At 32.6% G+C, this 20,872-nt stretch overlaps 5 protein-coding genes across 8 annotated transcripts; 3 read left to right on the forward strand and 2 right to left on the reverse strand.

Moving 5' to 3' along the window:
- Positions 1–2,763: 2,763 nt before the first annotated feature.
- On the forward strand, positions 2,764–3,634 carry LOC126264651 (venom allergen 5-like). The gene has a single exon (XM_049963331.1). It carries the CDS (start codon positions 2,764–2,766, stop codon positions 3,631–3,633), a length of 870 nt encoding a protein of 289 aa, XP_049819288.1. The 3' UTR covers position 3,634.
- Positions 3,635–4,986: 1,352 nt separating this feature from the next.
- On the forward strand, positions 4,987–6,887 carry LOC109595726 (DNA polymerase delta subunit 3-like). Of its 2 annotated transcripts, none has more exons than XM_020011143.2 (7): positions 4,987–5,201; positions 5,257–5,558; positions 5,626–5,948; positions 6,001–6,075; positions 6,125–6,241; positions 6,341–6,493; positions 6,551–6,887. In XM_020011143.2, exons 1-7 carry the CDS (start codon positions 5,133–5,135, stop codon positions 6,766–6,768), a joined length of 1,257 nt encoding a protein of 418 aa, XP_019866702.1. In that variant the 5' UTR covers positions 4,987–5,132; the 3' UTR covers positions 6,769–6,887. The 2 variants fall into 2 exon arrangements, with proteins under 2 accessions (XP_019866702.1, XP_019866703.1); XM_020011144.2 differs by having other exon boundaries at positions 4,991–5,201; positions 5,626–5,939.
- Positions 6,888–6,990: 103 nt separating this feature from the next.
- Positions 6,991–7,735, forward strand: LOC109605603 (uncharacterized). The gene is made up of 2 exons (XM_020022193.2): positions 6,991–7,247; positions 7,303–7,735. The coding sequence occupies exons 1-2, from the start codon at positions 7,056–7,058 to the stop codon at positions 7,702–7,704; spliced, it is 594 nt and encodes a 197-aa protein (XP_019877752.1). The 5' UTR covers positions 6,991–7,055; the 3' UTR covers positions 7,705–7,735.
- A 221-nt stretch (positions 7,736–7,956) lies between these two features.
- On the reverse strand, positions 7,957–10,072 carry LOC109595733 (IQ domain-containing protein K). Of its 3 annotated transcripts, none has more exons than XM_049963874.1 (5): positions 9,955–10,072; positions 8,821–8,960; positions 8,630–8,766; positions 8,162–8,291; positions 7,957–8,110 (listed from the first exon to the last, which is right to left on the reverse strand). In XM_049963874.1, the coding sequence occupies exons 2-5, from the start codon at positions 8,899–8,901 to the stop codon at positions 8,030–8,032; spliced, it is 429 nt and encodes a 142-aa protein (XP_049819831.1). In that variant the 5' UTR covers positions 8,902–8,960; positions 9,955–10,072; the 3' UTR covers positions 7,957–8,029. The 3 variants fall into 3 exon arrangements, with proteins under 3 accessions (XP_049819831.1, XP_019866711.1, XP_019866710.1); XM_020011152.2 differs by lacking the exon at positions 9,955–10,072 and adding an exon at positions 9,393–9,408; XM_020011151.2 differs by lacking the exon at positions 9,955–10,072 and having other exon boundaries at positions 8,821–9,207.
- A 1,647-nt stretch (positions 10,073–11,719) lies between these two features.
- LOC109595718 (uncharacterized) lies at positions 11,720–13,643 on the reverse strand. Its single transcript, XM_020011132.2, has 2 exons — positions 13,300–13,643; positions 11,720–12,210 (listed from the first exon to the last, which is right to left on the reverse strand). Exons 1-2 carry the CDS (start codon positions 13,518–13,520, stop codon positions 11,760–11,762), a joined length of 672 nt encoding a protein of 223 aa, XP_019866691.1. The 5' UTR covers positions 13,521–13,643; the 3' UTR covers positions 11,720–11,759.
- Between the last annotated feature and the right edge of the window lie 7,229 nt (positions 13,644–20,872).

Here is a 20,872-nt window from a genome sequence, read left to right on the forward strand (position 1 = left end):
GCAACTGAGTACACACCAACAATTAATATTAATATATTAATTAAGCTTTGCCATGGATTATTACCGGAAATAAATGTTTTTTTGCATTTTTTTAACGGGATAGTTGATTAAAGCAAACTGACCTAACCATGTCTAATCGGTTACAGTTTTAATTTTATTGTATATTTTTCTTTCCTTGTAAAAATTTAAAATAATAAAAATATTTCCTAAATTAGTCACTATCAATTCAATAATTTTTTATTTGAATTTTGATAACAATGCAATAAATAAATAACGTCCTCCTAGAGTTACCCGCAATCGCAAAAATGTTGAGGTCGGTTGTGGTGTTTTTGCTCATTTTTCTATTTCGCCTATCTAAACCAATAAAAGAAGTGGATTACTGCACACTTGATTGTGACGGTTCAACTAACACAATGTGCAGAAGATCAGACTGTTCGCCAATTCCGGGATGTAAAGAAGAACCAATGACTGATGAAATAAGAAGGTACTTTGTAGACGTCCACAACAAATTAAGAAATCAAATTGCTCTAGGTGCAGATTTGAACTTTAAGGACACCGTTTCGAACATGAGAGCCATCAGTTATGATATGGAGTTGGAAGAAATGGCCCGGTGTCACGCCAATGAATGCATATTTAGTGTCCCTAATATACACGATAAATGCAGACGCACTACCACATTTACATGGGTTGGACAGAATATTTATTTAAGTCGGGGAAGTATCTTCTTTAATAACTGGCTACATCCAAATTTTACGGAAACAATCGTAGGCTCATGGTACGATGAAATTATTTATTTACATCCCGACAATTTCAATTTTTTTATCAATAAATTAAAAGATGGCATAAGCAATAATAAAGCAGTAGGGCATTTTACCCAGGTTATTTGGGCCGACACTTACAAAATTGGATGTGCTCGAGCATCAACTAAATTTCATGATGGATCTATTTACAAACACGGGATTTTGTTTGTGTGTAACTATGGTCCTGGTGGAAACATACGTTATAGGCCAATTGTAAAAAGAGGAACGCCTTGTTCGGATTGCCCACCTAATTTCACTTGTCATCCTAAGTATACTGGTTTGTGCGTAGAAGTTGATAAAATCAGCGGAGACGACACGCCAGTTCTAGAAAAAGAACCTCCTTGTTCGGGTTTGTGTGGAGAAAAGAAGGAAAAAGAAAACGTGGGTTACTGCGCCCTTGATTGTTACGGTTTCACTAACACAATGTGCAGAAGATCAGATTGTTCGCCTGTTTCGGGATGTAAAGAAGAACCAATGACTGATGAAATTAGAAGGTACTTTGTGGACGTCCACAACAAATTAAGAAATCAAATTGCTCTAGGTGCAGATTTGAACTTTAAGGACACCGTTTCGAACATGAGAGCCATCAGTTATGATATGGAGTTGGAAGAAATGGCCCGGTGTCACGCCAATGAATGCATATTTAGTGGCCCTAATATTCAAGACGAATGCAGACGCACTTCCACATTTACATGGGTTGGACAGAATATTTATTTAAGTCGGGGAAGTATCTTCTTTAATGACTGGCTACATCCAAATTTTACGGAAACAGTAGTAGGCTGGTGGTACGATCAAATTATTTATTTACATCCCGACAATTTCAATTTTTTCAACAATAAACTAAAAGACGGCATAAACGAAAATAAAGGAGTAGGACATTTTACCCAGGTTATTTGGGCCGACACCTACAAAATTGGATGTGCACGGGCATCAACTGAATTTGATGATGGGTCTATTTACAAACACGGGATTTTGTTTGTGTGTAACTATGGTCCTGGTGGAAACATACCTTTTACACCAATTGTAAAAAGAGGAACGCCTTGTTCGAATTGTCCACCTAATTTAACTTGTCACCCTAAGTATACTGGTTTGTGCGTAGAAGTGGATAAAATCAGCGTTGACACGCCAGTTCTAGAAAAAGAAGTTGATAAAATCGACGGGGATACGGCAACTCTAGAAAAGGAAGTTGATAAAATCAGCGGGGATACACCAGTTCTAGAAAAAGAACTTGATAAAATCAGCGGGAACAGGCCAGCTCTAGAAAAAGAAGTTGATAAAATCAGCTGGGACACACCAGTTCTAGAAAAAGAAGTTGATAAAGTCAGCGAGGACACGCCAGCTCTAGAAAAAAAAGTTGATAAAATCAGCTGGGACGCACCAGTTCTAGAAAAAGAAGTTGATAAACTCAGCGAGGACACGCCAGCTCTAGAAAAAGACATTAATAAAATCAGCCGGGGTACACCAGTTCTAAAAATAGAACCTCCTTGTTCGGGTTTTTGTGGAAAAGAGAAGAAAGAAGAAGGGAACAGTGGCGGAAAACAAGTCAAACCTTTATTACTTATTATTTACTTTACTGTATTCATTTTGTATTATGCTTATTTTAATTTGTAATTACACATTGTATATTACTATTATTATAAAATAAAATCTAGATATAATTTTAAATAAATAAGTCAAAAAAGGTTATTTGTTATTTTTTTTTATTTATTTATGTTAAAAATAGATAGTTGATTAAAAAACAAACTGACCTAACCATGTCTAATCGGTTACAATTTTAATTTTATTGCACATTTTTCTTTTCTTGTACAAAATTTAAAATTAATGTTTATCATTAATATTTCGTCGTCCCCAAATTAATTTCCGTAGCCAAAATTAATTTCAAAACGTAGTAGTTATTTATATGCATTTTGATAACGATGCAACCGATTATAATTTCCTTCCTGAATTATTCACAATAGCAAAAATGTTGAGGTCGGTTGTGGTGTTTGTATTCGTTTTTTTATTCAGCCTCTCACAATCAAAAAAAGACGTGGATTACTGCATCCTTGATTGTAATGGTGAAACTAACACAAAGTGTAGAAGATCAGATTGTTCACCAGTTCCGGGATGTAAAGAAGAACCAATGACTGATGATATTAGAAGGTACTTTGTGGACGTCCACAACAAATTACGAAATCAGCTTGCTCTAGGTGAAGATTTGAATTTTAAGGATACCGTTTCGAATATGAGAGCCATTAGTTATGATACGGAATTGGAAGAAATGGCTCGGTGTCATGTCAATGAATGCAAATTTGGTGGTTCCAACGTTCATGACAAGTGCAGGCGTACTAGTGCATTTAAATGGGTGGGACAAAACGTTCACTACGACAAGAGCAGTTCTTTTTCCAATAGTTGGCTCTATCCGAACAATACACTATACGTCGTAAACAGTTGGTACAAAGAAATCATTTATTTAGATCCGAGCACCTATGAATATTTTAGATACAAACTAAAAGACGGTATAAAGAATGAGAAACAAGTAGGGCATTTTACCCAGTTGGTTTGGGCAGACACCTACAAAATTGGATGTGCAAGAGCAACAAAAAAATTCGATCAGTCTGTTTACAAACATGGAATTTTATTTGTGTGTAACTATGGTCCTGGTGGCAATATACGTAGTAGGCAAATATTAAAAAAAGGAAGCCCTTGTTCGAACTGTCCAGCTAATTTAACTTGCAACTCTAAGTATGCTGGTTTGTGCGGAGAAGTTGACAAAATCAGCGGGGGTAATCAGATTAAATCCGTTTATACTCCAATTGCGTCTGTTTTTATTTGTGCGTACTTAATTTTTTAATTGTACATGATAAAAATAACAATTTTTGCCCATGGAATTTACAAGAAAAAATATTTTTTTATGTCATAATATGTATGTATACACAGATTAAGATGTACGTTTATCACAAATTATAGCTATTTACATTTTGATAAAAAATAGTGATAATTGAAATTATAAACGTATTCACAGTTGTAACGATGTTAATATTTTATACAGTGTTCATATTAATTAATCCATTTCAACCATCTCAATCAACAGATGTGGATTACTGCACACTTGATTGTGATGGCAAGATCAACACAAGATGCAGAAGAACTGATTGCTCGCCAATTGTGGGATGTAAAGAGGAGCCAATGACTGATAAAATTAGGGAAATCTTTGTCCACGTGCATAATAAATTAAGAAATCATCTCGCACTTGGTGAAGATTTGAATTTTAAAGACACCGTTTAGAATATGAGAGCCATCAGCTACGACATGGAATTAGAAGAAATGGCTCGATGTCACGCCAATAAATGTATCTTTAGTGGCCCCAATATTCATGATGAGTGCAGACGCACTCCCGCATTTACATGGGTTGGACAAAATATTTTTATTTCCCTGGGAAGTATTTTCTTTGATTATTGGCTATATCCAAATTATACGCAAGCAATCTGTAACAGCTGGTACGAAGAAATTATTTATTTGGATCCCGGCAATTACAATTTTTACATCAATAAAGTAAAAGACGGCGTAAGCAACGATCAACCAATAGGGCATTTTACTCAGGTTGTTTGGGCGGATACCTACAAAATTGGATGTGCGCGAGCATCAACTGAATTTGATGATGGATCTAATTACAAACATGGGATTTTGTTTGTGTGTAACTATGGTCCTGGTGGGAACATACGTTCTACTCCAATTCTAAAAAGAGGAATGCCTTGTTCATATTGTCCAGCTAATTTAACTTGCAACTCTAAGTATGCGGGTTTGTGTGGAGAAGTTGAGAAAGTCAGTGGCGGTAATCAAGTCAAACCTGCTCATAACTTTATTGTATTCACTCTGTTTTGTGCTTATATTATTCTGTTATTATATAATGAATATTATCAGTGAAAAAAAATCTAAACATTATAATCTATATTTTACAGTGTAATTGTTTTAATTAATAATTCTAATAAGTTATTCAATTTATATATTTTTAAAGAATAAATATATCTAAAATAGTTTTTTGTTTGTTTATTTTATTTTTATATATATTATTATTTTATTTTAATATGACTATTTTTAATAAATAATTATTTTGGGGTGTCAAAATATATTACACAATTTATTTCTTCCTTATTTTAAAAATATAGTAAGTTGTTGTAAAAACATCTTAATTGATGATATTTTTTAAGTTTATGTTCTGATAAAACTGTTGTTCTCTTTGAGACACAGCGTTGGCAATCCTGTCTACTGGCGGGACAGTTTGCATAAACTGTCAAATCAGATTTTAAAACAAAACTATTTGTTTTAAAGGAACTCAGTATTTTTTTAAAAATGGATAGTGCAACTGAGGATTTGTACATGCAACAATTACAAGAGCTCGTCAGAGATGAAGACAAAATTGTAAATATTGAGGTTAGTTTAAATATATTTAAATTGACTATTTGTTTCGTTTTAGATTACTCTTCCTATAGTTGCATCAAAATTTAATTTGAACGTTCAAGCTGCTAGAGATTTGTTACAAAAATTCAGTAAAGATAACAAAGATTTGATTGCTACATACATGATAACAGGAATTACGAAGGAGAATAAGAAAAGGGCTGTGATTATGTTAAAAAATGAAGACACACAAAAGAAAGATGATATATTTGAGAGCATATCTGGACAAACGATATTCAGTATACAAAAGAGTGATAATGTAGATTTTAACACAATATTCATGGCAAACAAAGAAGAACTGGCCAACCGAGAGTCATCATTGTAAGTTTTATTCCATTTTTCTGATTGAATATTTAAATATATATACGCAAATTTCTTGAACATTTAGACAGGGTTATATAGTAAGTAAAAACAGTGTGAAAAGGGTATTAAAAACTAAAAAGTTGCCACCTCCACCTGTGCCAACAATTAAAGGCAGATCAACAGTATTCTTTAAACAACAAAAGCCAGAAGAGAAGAAAGAAGAAACACCCTCGGCTTTCAATAAGAAAGAACAAAATGCTGAGCAAAAGTCCCCAGCAAGTAAGAAACCTGACAACAAGGGTAAACCGGGGGCTTTGGCAAACATGTTTAGCAAAATGCCTATTAAACCTAAAAAGGAACAAGATACCAATCAGAAAGATGACAAAGAAAATGTTAATGGTAAAGATGGTAAAAACTATAGAAAGATCAAAATTTTATTAACTGAAATTTGAATTTATAGATTTGAACATGGAAGTAGATGTGAATGAAGATGAGGATAAAAGTACAGTTTCAGAAACAACAAAGATAGTAAAAGGTTTAACGTACATGCCAGTTATTTTTGTAAATGACACAATATTTTTCAGAACAACCTAAAACTGACAGTAAAAAAACAAGTAAAAGGCCCAGAACAGAAAAATCTAATGATGCTCCTAACAAGAAAAGGAAAAGGATTATACAAAAGAATGATTCAGATAGTGATGGTAACAGCCACTCAATTTAATATTAATACAACCACAATTAATAACAAATAATTATAAATTGTACTAAAACATCTGTCTTTATGTTGAAACACATTTTAGATTTGTTCGAAAATGAAGAAGAAGAAAATGAAAATATTATTGAAAAATCTGATGATGAGCCAGAGCCAGTCAAAGTGAAACCTACATTTGTGCCAAAGAATAAACGAAGGAAAGCCGTCGAAAAAACATATGAAGATGATGAAGGTTTTATTGGTAATAATATTAACAACCTATTAATTTTGCAAATAATCAATGTTTCATAAATTACAGTGACAAAAACTGAATACGTTTTTGAGAGTGCATCAGATGAAGAAGAACCACCTAAAAAACCACCAGAACCAAAAGCCAATCCTCAGAAAAAAGTTGACAAGAAGAACAGCAGTAATTCTGAAACTGAAGTATCCCCTAAAAGTAATTCTAAGGGTAAAAAAGGAAAGAAGGAAACTAAAAGTCAACCATCAATTATGAGTTTCTTTAAGAAAAAATAATTTATTGTAAAATAATCTGTTTAACTTTGCATGTTTATTATGTTTCTTTTATAAGTAATATTGTTACTATGTCTTATAGTTGTTATTACAGTTCTAATAATAAGTTTTTTTATATATAAGTTTGTTTATTAATTCACCAATTTTGAATATGTGTAGGAAACCTATGCATAGAAAACCTATGCTATCTACCAACATACGAGCATATGAACACAAAATCCACTATCAATATAACCTAACTTTTAGGTTAGGTTATTTTGTGAACACAGATTGTTGTTAAAAACTAAAAGATGCCGTATAAATATATTGGTAGGACGCACGATTTAGTCGGCAAGTCATTATGGGAAATCGTTGGCAACTTGAAAAATTTCGGCGTTGGCCGTATTGTTACCCGGAGCAGATTTGAGCGATATCCGGAACCCACATACATGAAAATCATTAAAGTCGAGACGTTACCTAATCCCGAAAAGCCCAGTTTAGACGTAAGATAAATCGTTATACTTGTTATACCAAAATGTAAGCTGTACGTTTTTGTAGAACACCAGAAAAGTGAAAGTGTGGGTGGAGAAAGTGTTTCGAGGAGTAAAGCATCCTAAACCTGTACTAATAGAATCAGCCAGTTATAAACCTGACTACAAACTAATACCAAAGGATCAGGAAGAGTCCTATTGTAGATTGTCAGAAGTTAAAGATAAATCTGCCAAAATCCTCCCCAAAACTCTAGAATTACCACCAATTTTAGCTGAATTGATTAAAAGAGATATTTTAGCCAAGGGAGAGAAAATTACAGAACAACCAACAATTGAAGCTGTGTATAATAAATCTATGAACAATTCAAACTATAGAATTGCAAAGGATGGTGAAAAACCTACTGTTTCAATACCAGTTGGTTTGGGCACTCCTGTTTCACCTGGTTTATATGCAGATGTTAAATTGTAAATGTAAATAAATATATTGTAGGTTGTAAAAATGTATGATTTTATTTAATATTTTAAACATTTTTAGAATTTAATGCATTACAAAGTTATTTTAATGTTTACGTTTTGTGATTATTGAGATTTTTATTAAAATTTTCAAATGATTATAATGATTCTAGAAGTACATTATACATGTAATTTTTCAAATACTTGTACTACTGTAGTATTTATAAATTTTTGAATGGTGGCGTCATCTCTTTATACTAAACGACAATTACTACTCAAACACAGAATACTTTATTAAATCATAAACAAATTCAAATGTTAATTATAATTTTGTCATCTTATCAGAGACTTTCGTTTAAACCAGTTTCAGTAATTGATTCCGGAATTTCTGTTTCATCAACCACCAACGGTTTTTCTAAAGTCTACAACAAAATTACTAAAAATATATCAAGTTCAATTTTTGTATTCCATACTCTCCAAAATTGCCGGACTTCTTGAACTTCAGGGCGAGATCGCACAGTATGACCCCTGAACCAACACTGGATTATAAGGGCACCATATTCCTTTTTCCAAATTCGATGCTTTGGGTAAAAAGGCCTAGGACTAAAAATTTATACCATTGAAAGTTAGTTCCTAATAAATTATTTTCTTTTATTATTGGGCGATTGTTCGGCTTTGATTTATTGTGTACACATATTAATTTAATGATAAAGAAATCAGCACATGAATCTATGTACATCTATTCAAGTATAGAAAGTAAACTTTTCATATTCATATTACTATCATTAAACGCACATTTGTTATTTATTGTATGTACTAGTAGGTGTTCAAATATATTGCCAACAATGCAATTAAACACATTGTAAATATAACGGTCCGAAAAAAGTTTACTTCTGTAACAGATACGAAAAGTAGTTGCATTCAATTTTTCTATGCCACACCTTTCCTTTAACGACTTTTTCACCCACTCCAATTCGTGTAAAGGAACGATATTTTCTTTTCTCTCTGGATGATTGGGATTTTCGTAATACAAATACTCGCAGAGAAAATCGACACCGTCAAAAACGGTTTTCGGAATCTGAAACGAGGGATTGAGAGGTTGAAAAGAAAAGTGGGTTGCAGTTTCACTTACGTAACAACTATCATTTTCCACTGCCTTTTCCAACATTACTTTCATGGCTGGTTTTAATACTGGGAACACGTTGTCCACCATAAATTGCACGGTGGGACTGTATGATATTTTGGGTTGATTATCCTTTTCTTTAATGTACTCTAAAATTAGGTTTTTCATTTGTAAATATTCGTCGCAAATATTTTCCCATAATATATTTTGACCTTGTGATTTTAATGTGTCTGATTTTTCTTTGTTTCCTTTGCCACATTTTGCTGCTTTTTTGATAGTTTCCATCGCACTTACTTTGTATTTTTCGTGCGACTTATACAAATTGACATTTAGTGACGATTTGAAGTTTATAAAAAGTGCATATATATTATAAAATGAAGTTATGTCAAATTTTCCCCAGGATGGATCCACCTTGTTGTGGTCCTGGGGCTCAGTACCACTCCACAAACAAACCAGTGAGGCAGTGAGAAGCTAACGGATCCAACCGCAATTCCAATGCATTCCCAAAAAGATCTCTAATCTTCCCCGACTGGTCTTGTTCTTTCTAAACCCAGTTGACAGGGGGCTGCAACTTTGCTTACCTTACGTTTTCTGGTTCAGTAAACCCATGTATGCCTCGCATATATGTCTTTTTCTAACCTATATGCCTGAGATTTGGTTATGATCTTCGGATTGGTACCCGGAGAGCGGTTTTTAGTCGGTGGGAATCCGACACTGCCTCCGAATTCCATCAGGAATACGTCTTTTATAAGATTTTCCCCTCTTTGTTCCAAAAAAAATGTCAAATTTTGAAGCAGACCTGTATTATTTAGAAAAGTGATAGGTAAAAAGGGCTGAATCACATTAGACTAGCTAATAGAAACTTTAAAGGTAAGAAAATAATCTCAAGAAGTCAAATTGACAAAAGGATGGGGAAATCACAGTGGACAGAAAGTTCTAGGAAGACCAAACCCATCGAGTTCTTTATAAAAGCTTCTAGCACACTTGTAACATTATTTTACTTTAGTTATATCAATGTTACTAATGACATTAATGTCATCATTATCACAAATATGTAATTTTCTAACTTAACAAAGGCCTACGTAACGGAAATTTATTATTTACTTCAGCTACTGAACGAAACAAATAAGATTATAACGCTACCTGTAATCTACCCAACAAAAACTATTTACATATCGCACGCTTAATATTTGATATAAAACACTAATGACTCAATCCACTCAGAAAAATTTTTAGTTTGCGTAAAGCTAACATGATGACATTAAATATTTCTATAGTTCTATTGTTACTGCAATGTATAAGTCTTTCCAATCAAAGTGTGCTTCGATTGAAGCAACAAAACGAACTTAAAGTCATTAATCTGCCTTCAGAATTTAACATAATACACGTGTTTAACATAAGCAACAATATAAATCTACCAGTGATCCGTTTTGACTTGAGTAGAGTGGAATCTCTTTTCGATCCGAAACCTGATCTTTATCTAATAAGATTGGATTATGATAAAATAATCAGTTTTTTCTCCGTTTTGAAGTATCAGTCAACGTTTAATCCTAGAGCATTTTTTATAATAATAACTGATGATCAAGATGTTTCTATAACTAACATTCTTAAGACAGATTTCTATATGTTTAACGTGCATGTGTTTAACGAAGACAGTTTTGAAAAAGGTATTTTGAATATTGATTTTCAAAAGAAATATGTTTATGAAAAACGCGATATTCGTGTAAACTACTATGTTTTGCCACCACATACAACTCATAGTGCGACCAAAGAAAAAGGTATCGAGATTAAAGTGATGCAAATCGTTGCAGACTTTTTAAAAATTAATATTAAATTTACTGAAACTAACTACACAAATTGGGGTAATAAAATAAACAAAACGTACACAAATTTATGGGGCATGTTACAAAGAAATGAGTGTGATGTCATTATGGGTGATATCCATGATAAATTCAACGAGCATTTGGATTTTGACATGTGCTATCCATATCTTTCAGATTTTTTAACTTTTGCAGTTCCCAAAGCTAAGCTTCAGGAATCTTGGAAAATATATATTTTAGTTTTTTCATTACCAATTTGGATGGCAATTTTAGGTATTGATGTGGTACTTTTGATTGTTCATTACTTGGTAAGTTTTGACAATGAACACGTTCATTTAATGAGTACCACATTTTTGGCAATTATTAGTTTTGCCTTCGAAAATATATATTCATATTCTGTAAAAAAATCAAGACCTTTCTCCATTTTTATAATATTTACTTACTTGTACTTCATGCTTTTAAATACAGCTTACAAAAGCCAAATGTTTTATTTCCTCACTGGTAACAACTATGACAAAGACTTGAACACTTTAAACGAGTTTATGGAACACAAACTAAAATTCGGTATGCCACAAAATTTAATGTCTTTAATGAAGTTCGACGATCCACGTACTGAAACTTATATTAAAAACAATTTTTTAAACTGCAATAATATGACTATGTGCTTAAAGAGAACCGCCTACAAGAGAGACGTAGCAACTGTTATGACCGAAAGACAAATCCAGTACTTCACGGCCCAATTTATGGACGATCAAGGACGAGCCTTGGTTCACAATACCAACTTTCCAATAATTCTTTTAAGCCTTAGTTTGTTCTTTGTTAAAGGTCATCCGTCTTTTCAAAGAGTAAACATGGTGGTTCGACGATTAAGGGAAAACGGAATGATTTTAAATCTGTATCAAAACTTTACCCTTCGTTATTACAAAGCTTTAGCCATAAGCGAGATGAAAGCGATTGAAGCTGATGAGATGACGCTTTCTTTGACAAATACCGCCGGAGCTTTTTTGGTATATTGTATTGGGATATTTATTAGTTTCTTGGTGTTTGTAGTTGAATATGTTAAAAACAAATGGGTTTAAAATGTTTTATTGGCACAAAATAAATATTGCATAGTATATATAGTTAAAGTTAAAATTTAGGTGCGGTTGAAGGCAGAGCTTCTGTGGGTTCGTTACTAGATGGTCCAGAAATGTGATTTTCACCTGAAGGTTGCAGCAAACTATTATCTTGCCCCAGATGATTATCATTATCAATTATATCGTGTATGCTTCCCACCTCTTCATAATTGGCGGTCGGGACAACATGCGAGGCGACAGTGGACGTTGGTATGATTTCTTGAATGGCAACTGTGGAGGAAGCTTCGACCTCGCAACGATTTAAATCCATGGGAAGTCTCAATGGCCTACAACCCTTAACGGCGAAGGTCACTACTATTCTGGGGTCTTCAACGGTAGTCGTCTTTAGTTCGGTGTGGGTTACCGTTACTGTTGGGGCGTAGATGCCCAAATATTCGCCCCAACCTAATTCGGTGGTGTGGATCGATTTGCCCTCTTTTATTGTCTCTACATTCTGAGGATTGCTGGAAATTCATTTATATATTACTGATAATGATTACACGTACTGTAATGTATTTCAAAATTTGTACAAGATAAAGATTTCAGTTCCTGTTAATTAATTATAGAGCTGTTTGTTTGATTTAATTATTGGCCAATTTCTCTGTGCCTCTTCTTAATAAATGTAAACTAATTAATCTATTTTTTTAATTTTATTGTCTCTGCGCGATTTGTACATTTTCACATCCGTCTCATTATTCAGTGCCTGTAGAAATCACACCTTGTTTTAATAATGGTTGTTTAACGAAAAAACAAAACGAAATGGAAATTAATAAATGTAAGAGCCTCTCTCCGTTGGAAACAACGATCATTTGTATCAAAATGAGGCCGTGTGATATATTGTGCTGCATTAAATATTCTAATATCTATTGATTTATAATTAATTAAACTCCATCGAGTATTTTAATTGGAAATTATTCTTAAAAATTTACATTTGCTGCTAAAAATTTGAAGGTCGAAATTATTATTAAACAATTTTCAACCCAACGACGGTTATTTAACGAGAAAACAAAACGAAATGGAAATTAATAAATAATAACACCTTTCTCTGTACTAAACCACTACTATTTATTGTTTGTGTTAGAACGGGGTCGTGTGATATATTGTTTTGTATAATAAACGCACAATTTATGTTATGTCAACTAAAAATAAACCAGGGTTTGGTAAAATTATTTAAAGCACGTTAAATTTTATGGACATTAGTTGGATTTAAAATGTTACAAACTATTACTGTTTTGTTTATTTGGACATTCATAGTTTTGCTGTAACTTACACAAACAACAAATATATTGTAGCACACGTGTAACTAATAATATTTGATGCTTTATTTCTGTTATTAATTAATATGAATTTCGAATTTAAAAACATCATTTGAAAATAATTAAGTAAGATAATTGAAACCGTCCAAAATATCATCAATATGTCAGTACGATTAAACCGAAGGAGAAACACGCATTAAACCGTGCGACATGCAAGAAATATTCATTATTATTTCACGCGCTATTAATCCGACATCGTACCGATTCCGTCAAAATTAACCAGGCTGATTTACTTACGGTTTGGCTACGAAGTTGGGAAACTTGAGGTAGCGAACGTTCCGACACGGAGGCAAAGTCGGTTCGACTTGGACGCAGGACGACGGGATGTAGGATGTCACCAAGTTGGTGGCGATTTCGGTGCTGGTGTACGTGTTGAACCATCTCGCCTGTCTTGGACTCTCCAAGTTTTTCGTTTGGGCCAACAGGGCACCGGTTAAAATTAACAGGACGTTGTTCATGTTTGAAAAGATTTACTTTGACTGAAGGCTCCCGGTTTCTGGAAGGTTTATTTATCTGGTGCTTTTGACCTGGCTGCGATAAAGTCTTATTGTTTTATTATCTGTAGAATTTTTGGGGCTTTTACTTCAATTATTGTTATCGGCTAAAGATTTGCGGGTTGCTTTTAGGGATAATAAGGGTTTTTGCCTGCAATCTACCTTCGGTCATAAAAATGACTCTTACACAAACAGGTTGCAAATATTATAAGTAATAAAGAAATTGTCTGGATAAAAATTTTTACCCCAAGCTTCTTATAAACTGTAAAAAATACTAGGAAATGTATATAATCATATTTCTAGAATCCAGTACAAAGACATAAAATGAATAAAAGTATATTTTAAACCTAATCTAAGATACAGAAGCTATTTTACATTACAAAACAATCGTTTGCATATTTACTATTTCTCCTTAATTGTCTTTAATTTATAGTGGTTTTCGCAACAGCTTTAGAACATTGGTTTTCTTTAATTAAACCACATATAATTTTCAAGAAAACAGTGCCATGAAATTTATCTTTTGTGCGATGTTAGATAAAAGAAATTAATTAAGGAAGAGTAGGTCGATTTCATATACACGTTTTCAGCACTTTCGTTAGTGACACTGAAATTTTTTCACTTTCACATCAGCAAATAGCTGAAAAATTAAAAATGGCAAAAGAATGGATGCAATAAATATTGAAAAATAAAACTTTTATCTAAGCACGACCACAAATATAAAACAGCTCGTTTCACTCCATTGTAGAGATAACAGTACGGGGTGATCATTTAAAGCAGGTCACTGGATCCGACTACCTCTAAAATGATCTGTCAATCTTCTCGTTAAACATTTACGCGGTCATTACACTAGCGGTAATTCTAATTTGTTCTACAGACTGCAACTAAATGTCGATTATTTAAATGTTGTTCGAAGGGACCACAACTTTCTACGCTGGAAGTGCAAGTGCAGAAAATTTACAGCTATTAAGTAAAATTAGAAGATTAGAGAGAAAAAAAAAAAAAATAATACCTGTCAGTTTAATTTTAAAAACATGAGATTACGTCTAGACATTCCCAAGTTAATCTGTTGGCTTCAATAATAAAAAATTCTTGTTTTGACGAACAAAGAAAAAATAATGCTATTAGTATTTAATAACATTCCCCATATGGTTTCCATATTATTAACTGTTATATTTTAATGAACAAAACGCATTTAATACCGGTTAGAATAGCATAAATTTACTGAAATTCCATTTGTCGATCGCATTTTCGAAAATTACACTAATCTATACAGGTGTTATTGTTTATTATTCGTGTTTCGCTTTCTTTGCATTTTCGATTGAATTAAAATTTACATTGTTGAGTGTAAACAATGCGCAAATTTTGTTTTACTTCCCTCCGGGTTTCTACACGGCAATTATGATGCACACAGTTAAACAAAGTTGTTGTACTTAGAACAATATGATAATTATATATGGCGTTACACGCGGAAAAGATTTAAATAATACAATTAAGTTTTTATCCACATTAAACGAATTATGGGTTGGGGAATTTCTATTTCATTTGATGGTATATTTTCGAAACGGGCAACTTTTGATTTTCCTCTAGTTACACGGTCTGCGTGGTAAATGGTTTAAGGGGAAATTGAAACTGTCACCAAATCAAAATAAATATACAATAATTTGGTTAAACTACGCAAATGTGACTACATGTGCAAGTAGTGTGGAAAATTTCATTTTCCATGTTAAACGTAATTTATAACGGAATCAAGTTATTTATTAAGTTTGTGATTTAATGGTGTGAAAAGATGATTTCGTGAAATGCTGCAGTTTGTTTACTTTGGTCAGGCGATTTACAGCAAATATTTTTAACTGTTGTTGTTTCACATTAATCGATGATTACGGTAGTTTTTTAATACTGATTAATTGAAACTTTTCGTATAAAAACACGTAATTTTTTAACGATTTACAAACGGCAAATTGATTTGTGTTCAATTTTTATAAAGCCACGCTTGAGGTCTTTAAAGCCATTAATATTCTCCAAGTCAAATATGGCTAATTGTGTTCCATTTGTATTCCGAGAACAGTTTAGAACAGTTTCACTGTTCCTGCATCCATATAAGGCGTTTCCTAACATTACGTTTCTGTAAAATCTCAACAATTCATATCTGGTTCAAAGAAAATTGACTGAAGTAGGTCGATACAAATATTACAAGTATCATTCCCATAATTAAAGCGAGTAATTTGTTTTATTGCAGTCAAGTATTAAATCCGAATGAACTTTTGTATGAAAGTGTTAAAAAACAAATTTTCCTTCTTGGCAATTAAGTGAAACCTGTGAATATTGGTTTTTGTATGAACAATAGAGCGAACAGATAAGACAGGAAACAGCAATTACAAAATGAATTACTGGAATTACTTTTCAAACAATCCAAATTATCAGTTTTAAATGGTGGAAAGAAAGTAAGTAAGCAGTCCATGATGCTGTTTATTTGAGAAAAATACCCAGAAGGATAATTAATGGATTTGATTCATATCTTTGAATTGAGAGTGAGATTTTATAAAATACCATCATTAAAAGCATTAAATCAAATAAAATTATTATTTATTATAAAAAGTTTCTTAGATTGCTTCATTGAATTAGCAGAAAAATCAGTTTTTCTTTCTAATGTACCAATTAAAGATACAATTAAGAGATTATTCTGTCTTAATCAATGATTTTTTTCCAAAGAATATAATCTATTTTAAATGATAATTTATAATTAGTATCTTAATCCAAACAGTCAACAAGATCCATTAAACTATTAACATCGGAATTAGGAATTCCCTTAAAAATTTCGACAATTTTGTACAAGATAAAAAAATATTGTGCAGATAATGAATTTTTAAAATAAATGTAATATTATTCTAAACAAAATTTATTGTTAATATATTTGTAAAAACACTCTTACATTAGATATTAAGGAGATTACCATGACAATTATATAAAATTAACAAATTTTATGAGGTTATCCCTTGTTTTTTTTTTCAGTCTTTTGAATGATTTTTTTAAAAGAATATAAGCTATTTTAAAAGATCACTTATGTGCAGTGTGTAGACTCAAACAGCCAACAAATTCTAGAAACTGTTAACAACAGAATTAGGAATTCTCTTAAAAATTTCGACTATTTTGTACGAGACAAAAAAATATTGACCAAATAATGAATTTATAAAATAAATTAATATTATTCTAAACGATGTAAAAACACCATTACATCTGATATTAGAGAGATTACCATGACAACTCTATAAAATTGACAAATTTTATGAGGTTATCTCTTGTCCTTTTTCAAAGCCTTTTCAATGTTTTTATCAAAATAATATAGGCTATTTTAAAAGATCACTTATGCACAGTGTCTGACTCAAATAGCCAACAAATTTCAGTAAACTATTAATAACAGAATTAGGAATTCCATTAAAAATTTCGACCAGTTTGTGAAAGACATAAAAAATATTGACCAGATAAAGAATTTTTAAAGTAAATTAATATTATTCTAAACAAAAGTTATTATTAAAATATTTGTAAGAACACTTTTAGATCAGATATTACTACGACAACTCTATAAAATTAACAAATTTTATGAGGATATCTCTTGTCCTTTTTCAAAGAATTTTCAATGATGTTTTCAAAAGAATATAATCTATTTTAAAAGATCACTTATATGCAGTGTCTAGATCCAAACAGTCAAGAAATTCCAGTAAACTGTTAACAACAGAATTAGAAATTCTCTAAAAAATTTCGACCATTTTGTATAAACAAAATAATATTGACCAAATAATGAGTTTTTAAAATAAATTAATATTATTCTGAATTACGTAAAAACACTTACATCAGACATTACCATGATAACTCTATAAAATTGATAAAGTTTATGAGGTTATCTCTTGTCCCTTTCCAAAGTCTTTTCAATGACTTCAAAGGAATATAAGCTCTGAACCCAAACAGCCAACAAATTCCAATAAACTGTTAACAATAGAATTGAAAATTCTTTTTGAAATTTTGAGTATTTTGTACAAGACAAAAAAATATTGTCCAGATAATTAATTTTTAAAATAAATTAATATTATTCCAAATAAAATTATTATTATTATTATTATTATTATATTTGTAAAAAGCTCACAATACGTATTAAATTAATTTCACTTTTTAACGGTATTTTTTACGAAGTGTGCGATAATTGTAATAACTAGCAATAAACGAGGAAACTGGCCTATAAAAATCTTTCGTAACAACAATAATTTTACCATCCCGCCATGACAAAGCACTTAACGTCAATTTAAATTCTCAACTTTTTCTTCCGACCTTATTCACCCGTACGAAATTGGGAGAAATGTACGATATTACAGTGAATTTTACCTACGCGCTCATGAAAAGTAACAATGATCGTGTAAGCATTGAAAAATCTTTTCTATTCAGCATCTGATGTTGTTCTACTTGCTGAAGTTATAAAGACGCAACGCCGTACGGCTCCCGTCAGTTGCAACGCAAATGTAGACCAAACACATTAGAGCACATAAAAAAATGATGCTTCTTGTACTGTTTATAATCGCGTCCGCATTCGCCAATCCGTACCAGGAATGCGTCAAGCTGTTCAATCCGAACAACTACATGGAACGCCTGCCTTCGTTGTCGTTGCCCTTCGTCAACAACATCGCCATCCCGTCGCCGAACTACGCGCAGATCAAACCGTCGAGAGTGTTGAAAACAAAAGTGATAAGCATGGTGACCAAGTACGTGTACAAGAACCCGGTTTGTGTGAAGTACAGTGGCAAAAAGGCGTGTAAACTGACCGACACGAAGGACGCCACCAGAAACAACGTCGAATATCTGGTGACCAAAGAATACTTCGTCAACGACCATCGACCACCGAAAACCCTGCAAGATTACGAGCAACGCAACAAATACGACGAGATCGATCTGTACGTGGAGGGTAGCGAGGATCCTCGTCCTTTTGGTAGAAAACACACCTCGACACCAACTTTATCCAATGAAGACATCAACGATTTGCTAATAGAAGACAGGCTGGATCAGCTGGAGACGATATTGCCTCATTACACGAGAAAACGCGTCTATCAAACGTCCACGATCACCGTCACGAAAGTTAGGACGAATCACAGGGCAACGGCGACGCTGATCGCCAAAAATTGTATGCCCCAAGGCTACGACGTTTGTCCCGGGAAAGTGAAGAAACGAAAGTCGAAGGTCGCGGAGTTCAGTGAAGATCCTGAAGAAGAACATTATTATGGCTGATTTTATGCCCTCTTGTACATAGATGATTCAAATTAAAATTGTTCGTGATAATTATAAATATTATGTATATATAAATAATATAATTTAAATGTAATTTTAGTTGTACATTTTATTTTATTTATTAAAATAAATTAATTATTTAATTTAAAAACTTGTTTTATTTCCTTTCCTGTCTATATAATTTTATTTATGTATGACGTATATAAAATTAAAATAAACATATTTCAAGATTATCTTTCAAAATTGTACATTTTAATTAAAAAAATTATAATAAAAAAAATTGAAACAAAATTGTCTATTAAATAGTTGATAAAACTGTTTACAATTCGTTAAGAATTTAATTTTTTCTTATGCTTATTCAATTATTTATTGGCGCAACAGTAACTTTTTGTATTGAAAAATACCAGTTCGAACGTTACTGGCATATAACAGTTACCGTTTGGCTCGATTCACAATTGTAATTCCAATTAGAGTCTCTTTTATTAGACGCATACGGTATTTAATTATCTAAATATTTATGCAATAATTATAGGTAATTGTTATTAAGGCGAATAAAAGGAAATTATCATATTATATGTTATAAGTACAGTTTTATACATACTGAATGGTGGAGAAGATAATTACCGGGTGACATACACGACAAGGTGTCGGAAATTGTCTTGTATGAGACGTGATCGTAATTAACGTTAATTAAGCGTGTGATTTAATTATTTCGTCTTTGTCAACCGGTAAATTTTATTCATAAGATTAAGGACAAATCAAACTTTTATTTGCACATAATATTAAATTTAAATTTAATTAGTCGACTCAAACTTTTAAAATTTAGTAATAGTAATAGTAATGATAATAGTAATAGTTATGGTAATAGTAATAGTAATGGTAATAGTGATAGTAATGGTAATAATAATAGTAATGGTAATAGTAATAGTAATAGTAATAGTAATGGCAATAGTAATGGTAATAGTAATAGTAATAGGAATGGTAATAGTAATAGCAATGGTAATAGTAATAGTAATGGTAATAGTAATGGTAATGGTAATATTAATAGTAATGGTAATAGTAATAGTAATGGTAATAGTAATAGTAATGATAATAGTAATAGTAACAGTAATGGTAATAGTAATAATAATGGTAATAGTAATAGTGTCGGATTTGCATCTAACTGAACCAGAAGGCAAAGATGCCAGCCCCCTGTCAGCTGAGTTCGGAAAGAACAAGACCAATCGAAGAAGATCGGAGATCTTTCCGGGAATGGATTGGAATTGCAGTTGGATCCGTTAGTTTCCCACTGCCACTGGTTTGTGGAGTGGTACTGGGCACCAGGACTACGTCAAGGTGGATCCATCCTGAAGAATTATAGTTTTTTTTAACAAAGAGGAGAAAGCCTTATAAATCCCGATCCGAGGATCATAGCCAAATATCTCACATATATGACAATTCATATATGGGTGAAACGGGTCGTATATGCAGGACATATATGGGTTTGCTGAACCAGAAGATGTAAGACTGGCAAAGATGCCAGCCCCCTGTCAACTGAGTTCGGAAGAGCAAGACCAATCTGAGGATGATGCGAGATCTTCCTGGGGAAGAATTGAACCGTTAGCTTCCCACTGCCACTGGTTTGTGGAGTGGTAATGAGCCCCAGGACCACGACAAGGTGGATCCATCCTGAGAAAGTTATAGTTTTTTTGTTTTTGGAACAAAGAAGGAACATTTTAAAAACCCGTCTCCGAGTACCAATTCGAAGATCGTGGCCAAATATGTCAGACACATGAACATTCATGTAGGAATGACAAGACATATATGGGAGGCATATAGGGTTTAATGAACCAGAAGACGCAAGGCAGACAAAGATACCAGCCCCCTGACAACTGGTTCGGAAAGAACAAGACCAATCGATGGTGATCGGAGATCTTCCTGGGAAAGGATTGGAATTGCAGTTGGATCCGTTAGCTTCCCACTGCCACTTGTTTGTGGAGTAGGATTGAGCTCCAGGACCACTACAAGGTGGACCTATCCTGGGGAGTTAAAGAGAAATAAATTAAGGA

Source organism: Aethina tumida, chromosome 2 (genome assembly GCF_024364675.1).
Source record: "Aethina tumida isolate Nest 87 chromosome 2, icAetTumi1.1, whole genome shotgun sequence".
NCBI lineage: Eukaryota > Metazoa > Arthropoda > Insecta > Coleoptera > Nitidulidae > Aethina > Aethina tumida.

What these genes read in the sequence shown, in the direction of transcription:
- LOC126264651 (XM_049963331.1), top strand. Translation starts at nt 2,764, where the DNA reads ATGTTGAGGTCGGTTGTGGTGTTTGTATTCGTTTTTTTATTCAGCCTC.
- LOC109595726 (XM_020011143.2), top strand. Translation starts at nt 5,133, where the DNA reads ATGGATAGTGCAACTGAGGATTTGTACATGCAACAATTACAAGAGCTC. An exon ending in GCCAACCGAGAGTCATCATT is followed by an intron (nt 5,559 to 5,625) that starts GTAAGTTTTATT and finishes TTGAACATTTAG; the next exon opens with ACAGGGTTATATAGTAAGTA. An exon ending in GAATGATTCAGATAGTGATG is followed by an intron (nt 6,242 to 6,340) that starts GTAACAGCCACT and finishes AACACATTTTAG; the next exon opens with ATTTGTTCGAAAATGAAGAA.
- LOC109605603 (XM_020022193.2), top strand. Translation starts at nt 7,056, where the DNA reads ATGCCGTATAAATATATTGGTAGGACGCACGATTTAGTCGGCAAGTCA. An exon ending in CCGAAAAGCCCAGTTTAGAC is followed by an intron (nt 7,248 to 7,302) that starts GTAAGATAAATC and finishes ACGTTTTTGTAG; the next exon opens with AACACCAGAAAAGTGAAAGT.
- LOC109595733 (XM_020011151.2), bottom strand. Translation starts at nt 9,096, where the DNA reads ATGGAAACTATCAAAAAAGCAGCAAAATGTGGCAAAGGAAACAAAGAA. An exon ending in TGGAAAATGATAGTTGTTAC is followed by an intron (nt 8,767 to 8,820) that starts GTAAGTGAAACT and finishes CCCTCGTTTCAG; the next exon opens with ATTCCGAAAACCGTTTTTGA. An exon ending in AAAAAGTCGTTAAAGGAAAG is followed by an intron (nt 8,292 to 8,629) that starts GTGTGGCATAGA and finishes ATAAATTTTTAG; the next exon opens with TCCTAGGCCTTTTTACCCAA.
- LOC109595718 (XM_020011132.2), bottom strand. Translation starts at nt 13,520, where the DNA reads ATGAACAACGTCCTGTTAATTTTAACCGGTGCCCTGTTGGCCCAAACG. An exon ending in CCCAACTTCGTAGCCAAACC is followed by an intron (nt 12,211 to 13,299) that starts GTAAGTAAATCA and finishes ATGAATTTCCAG; the next exon opens with CAATCCTCAGAATGTAGAGA.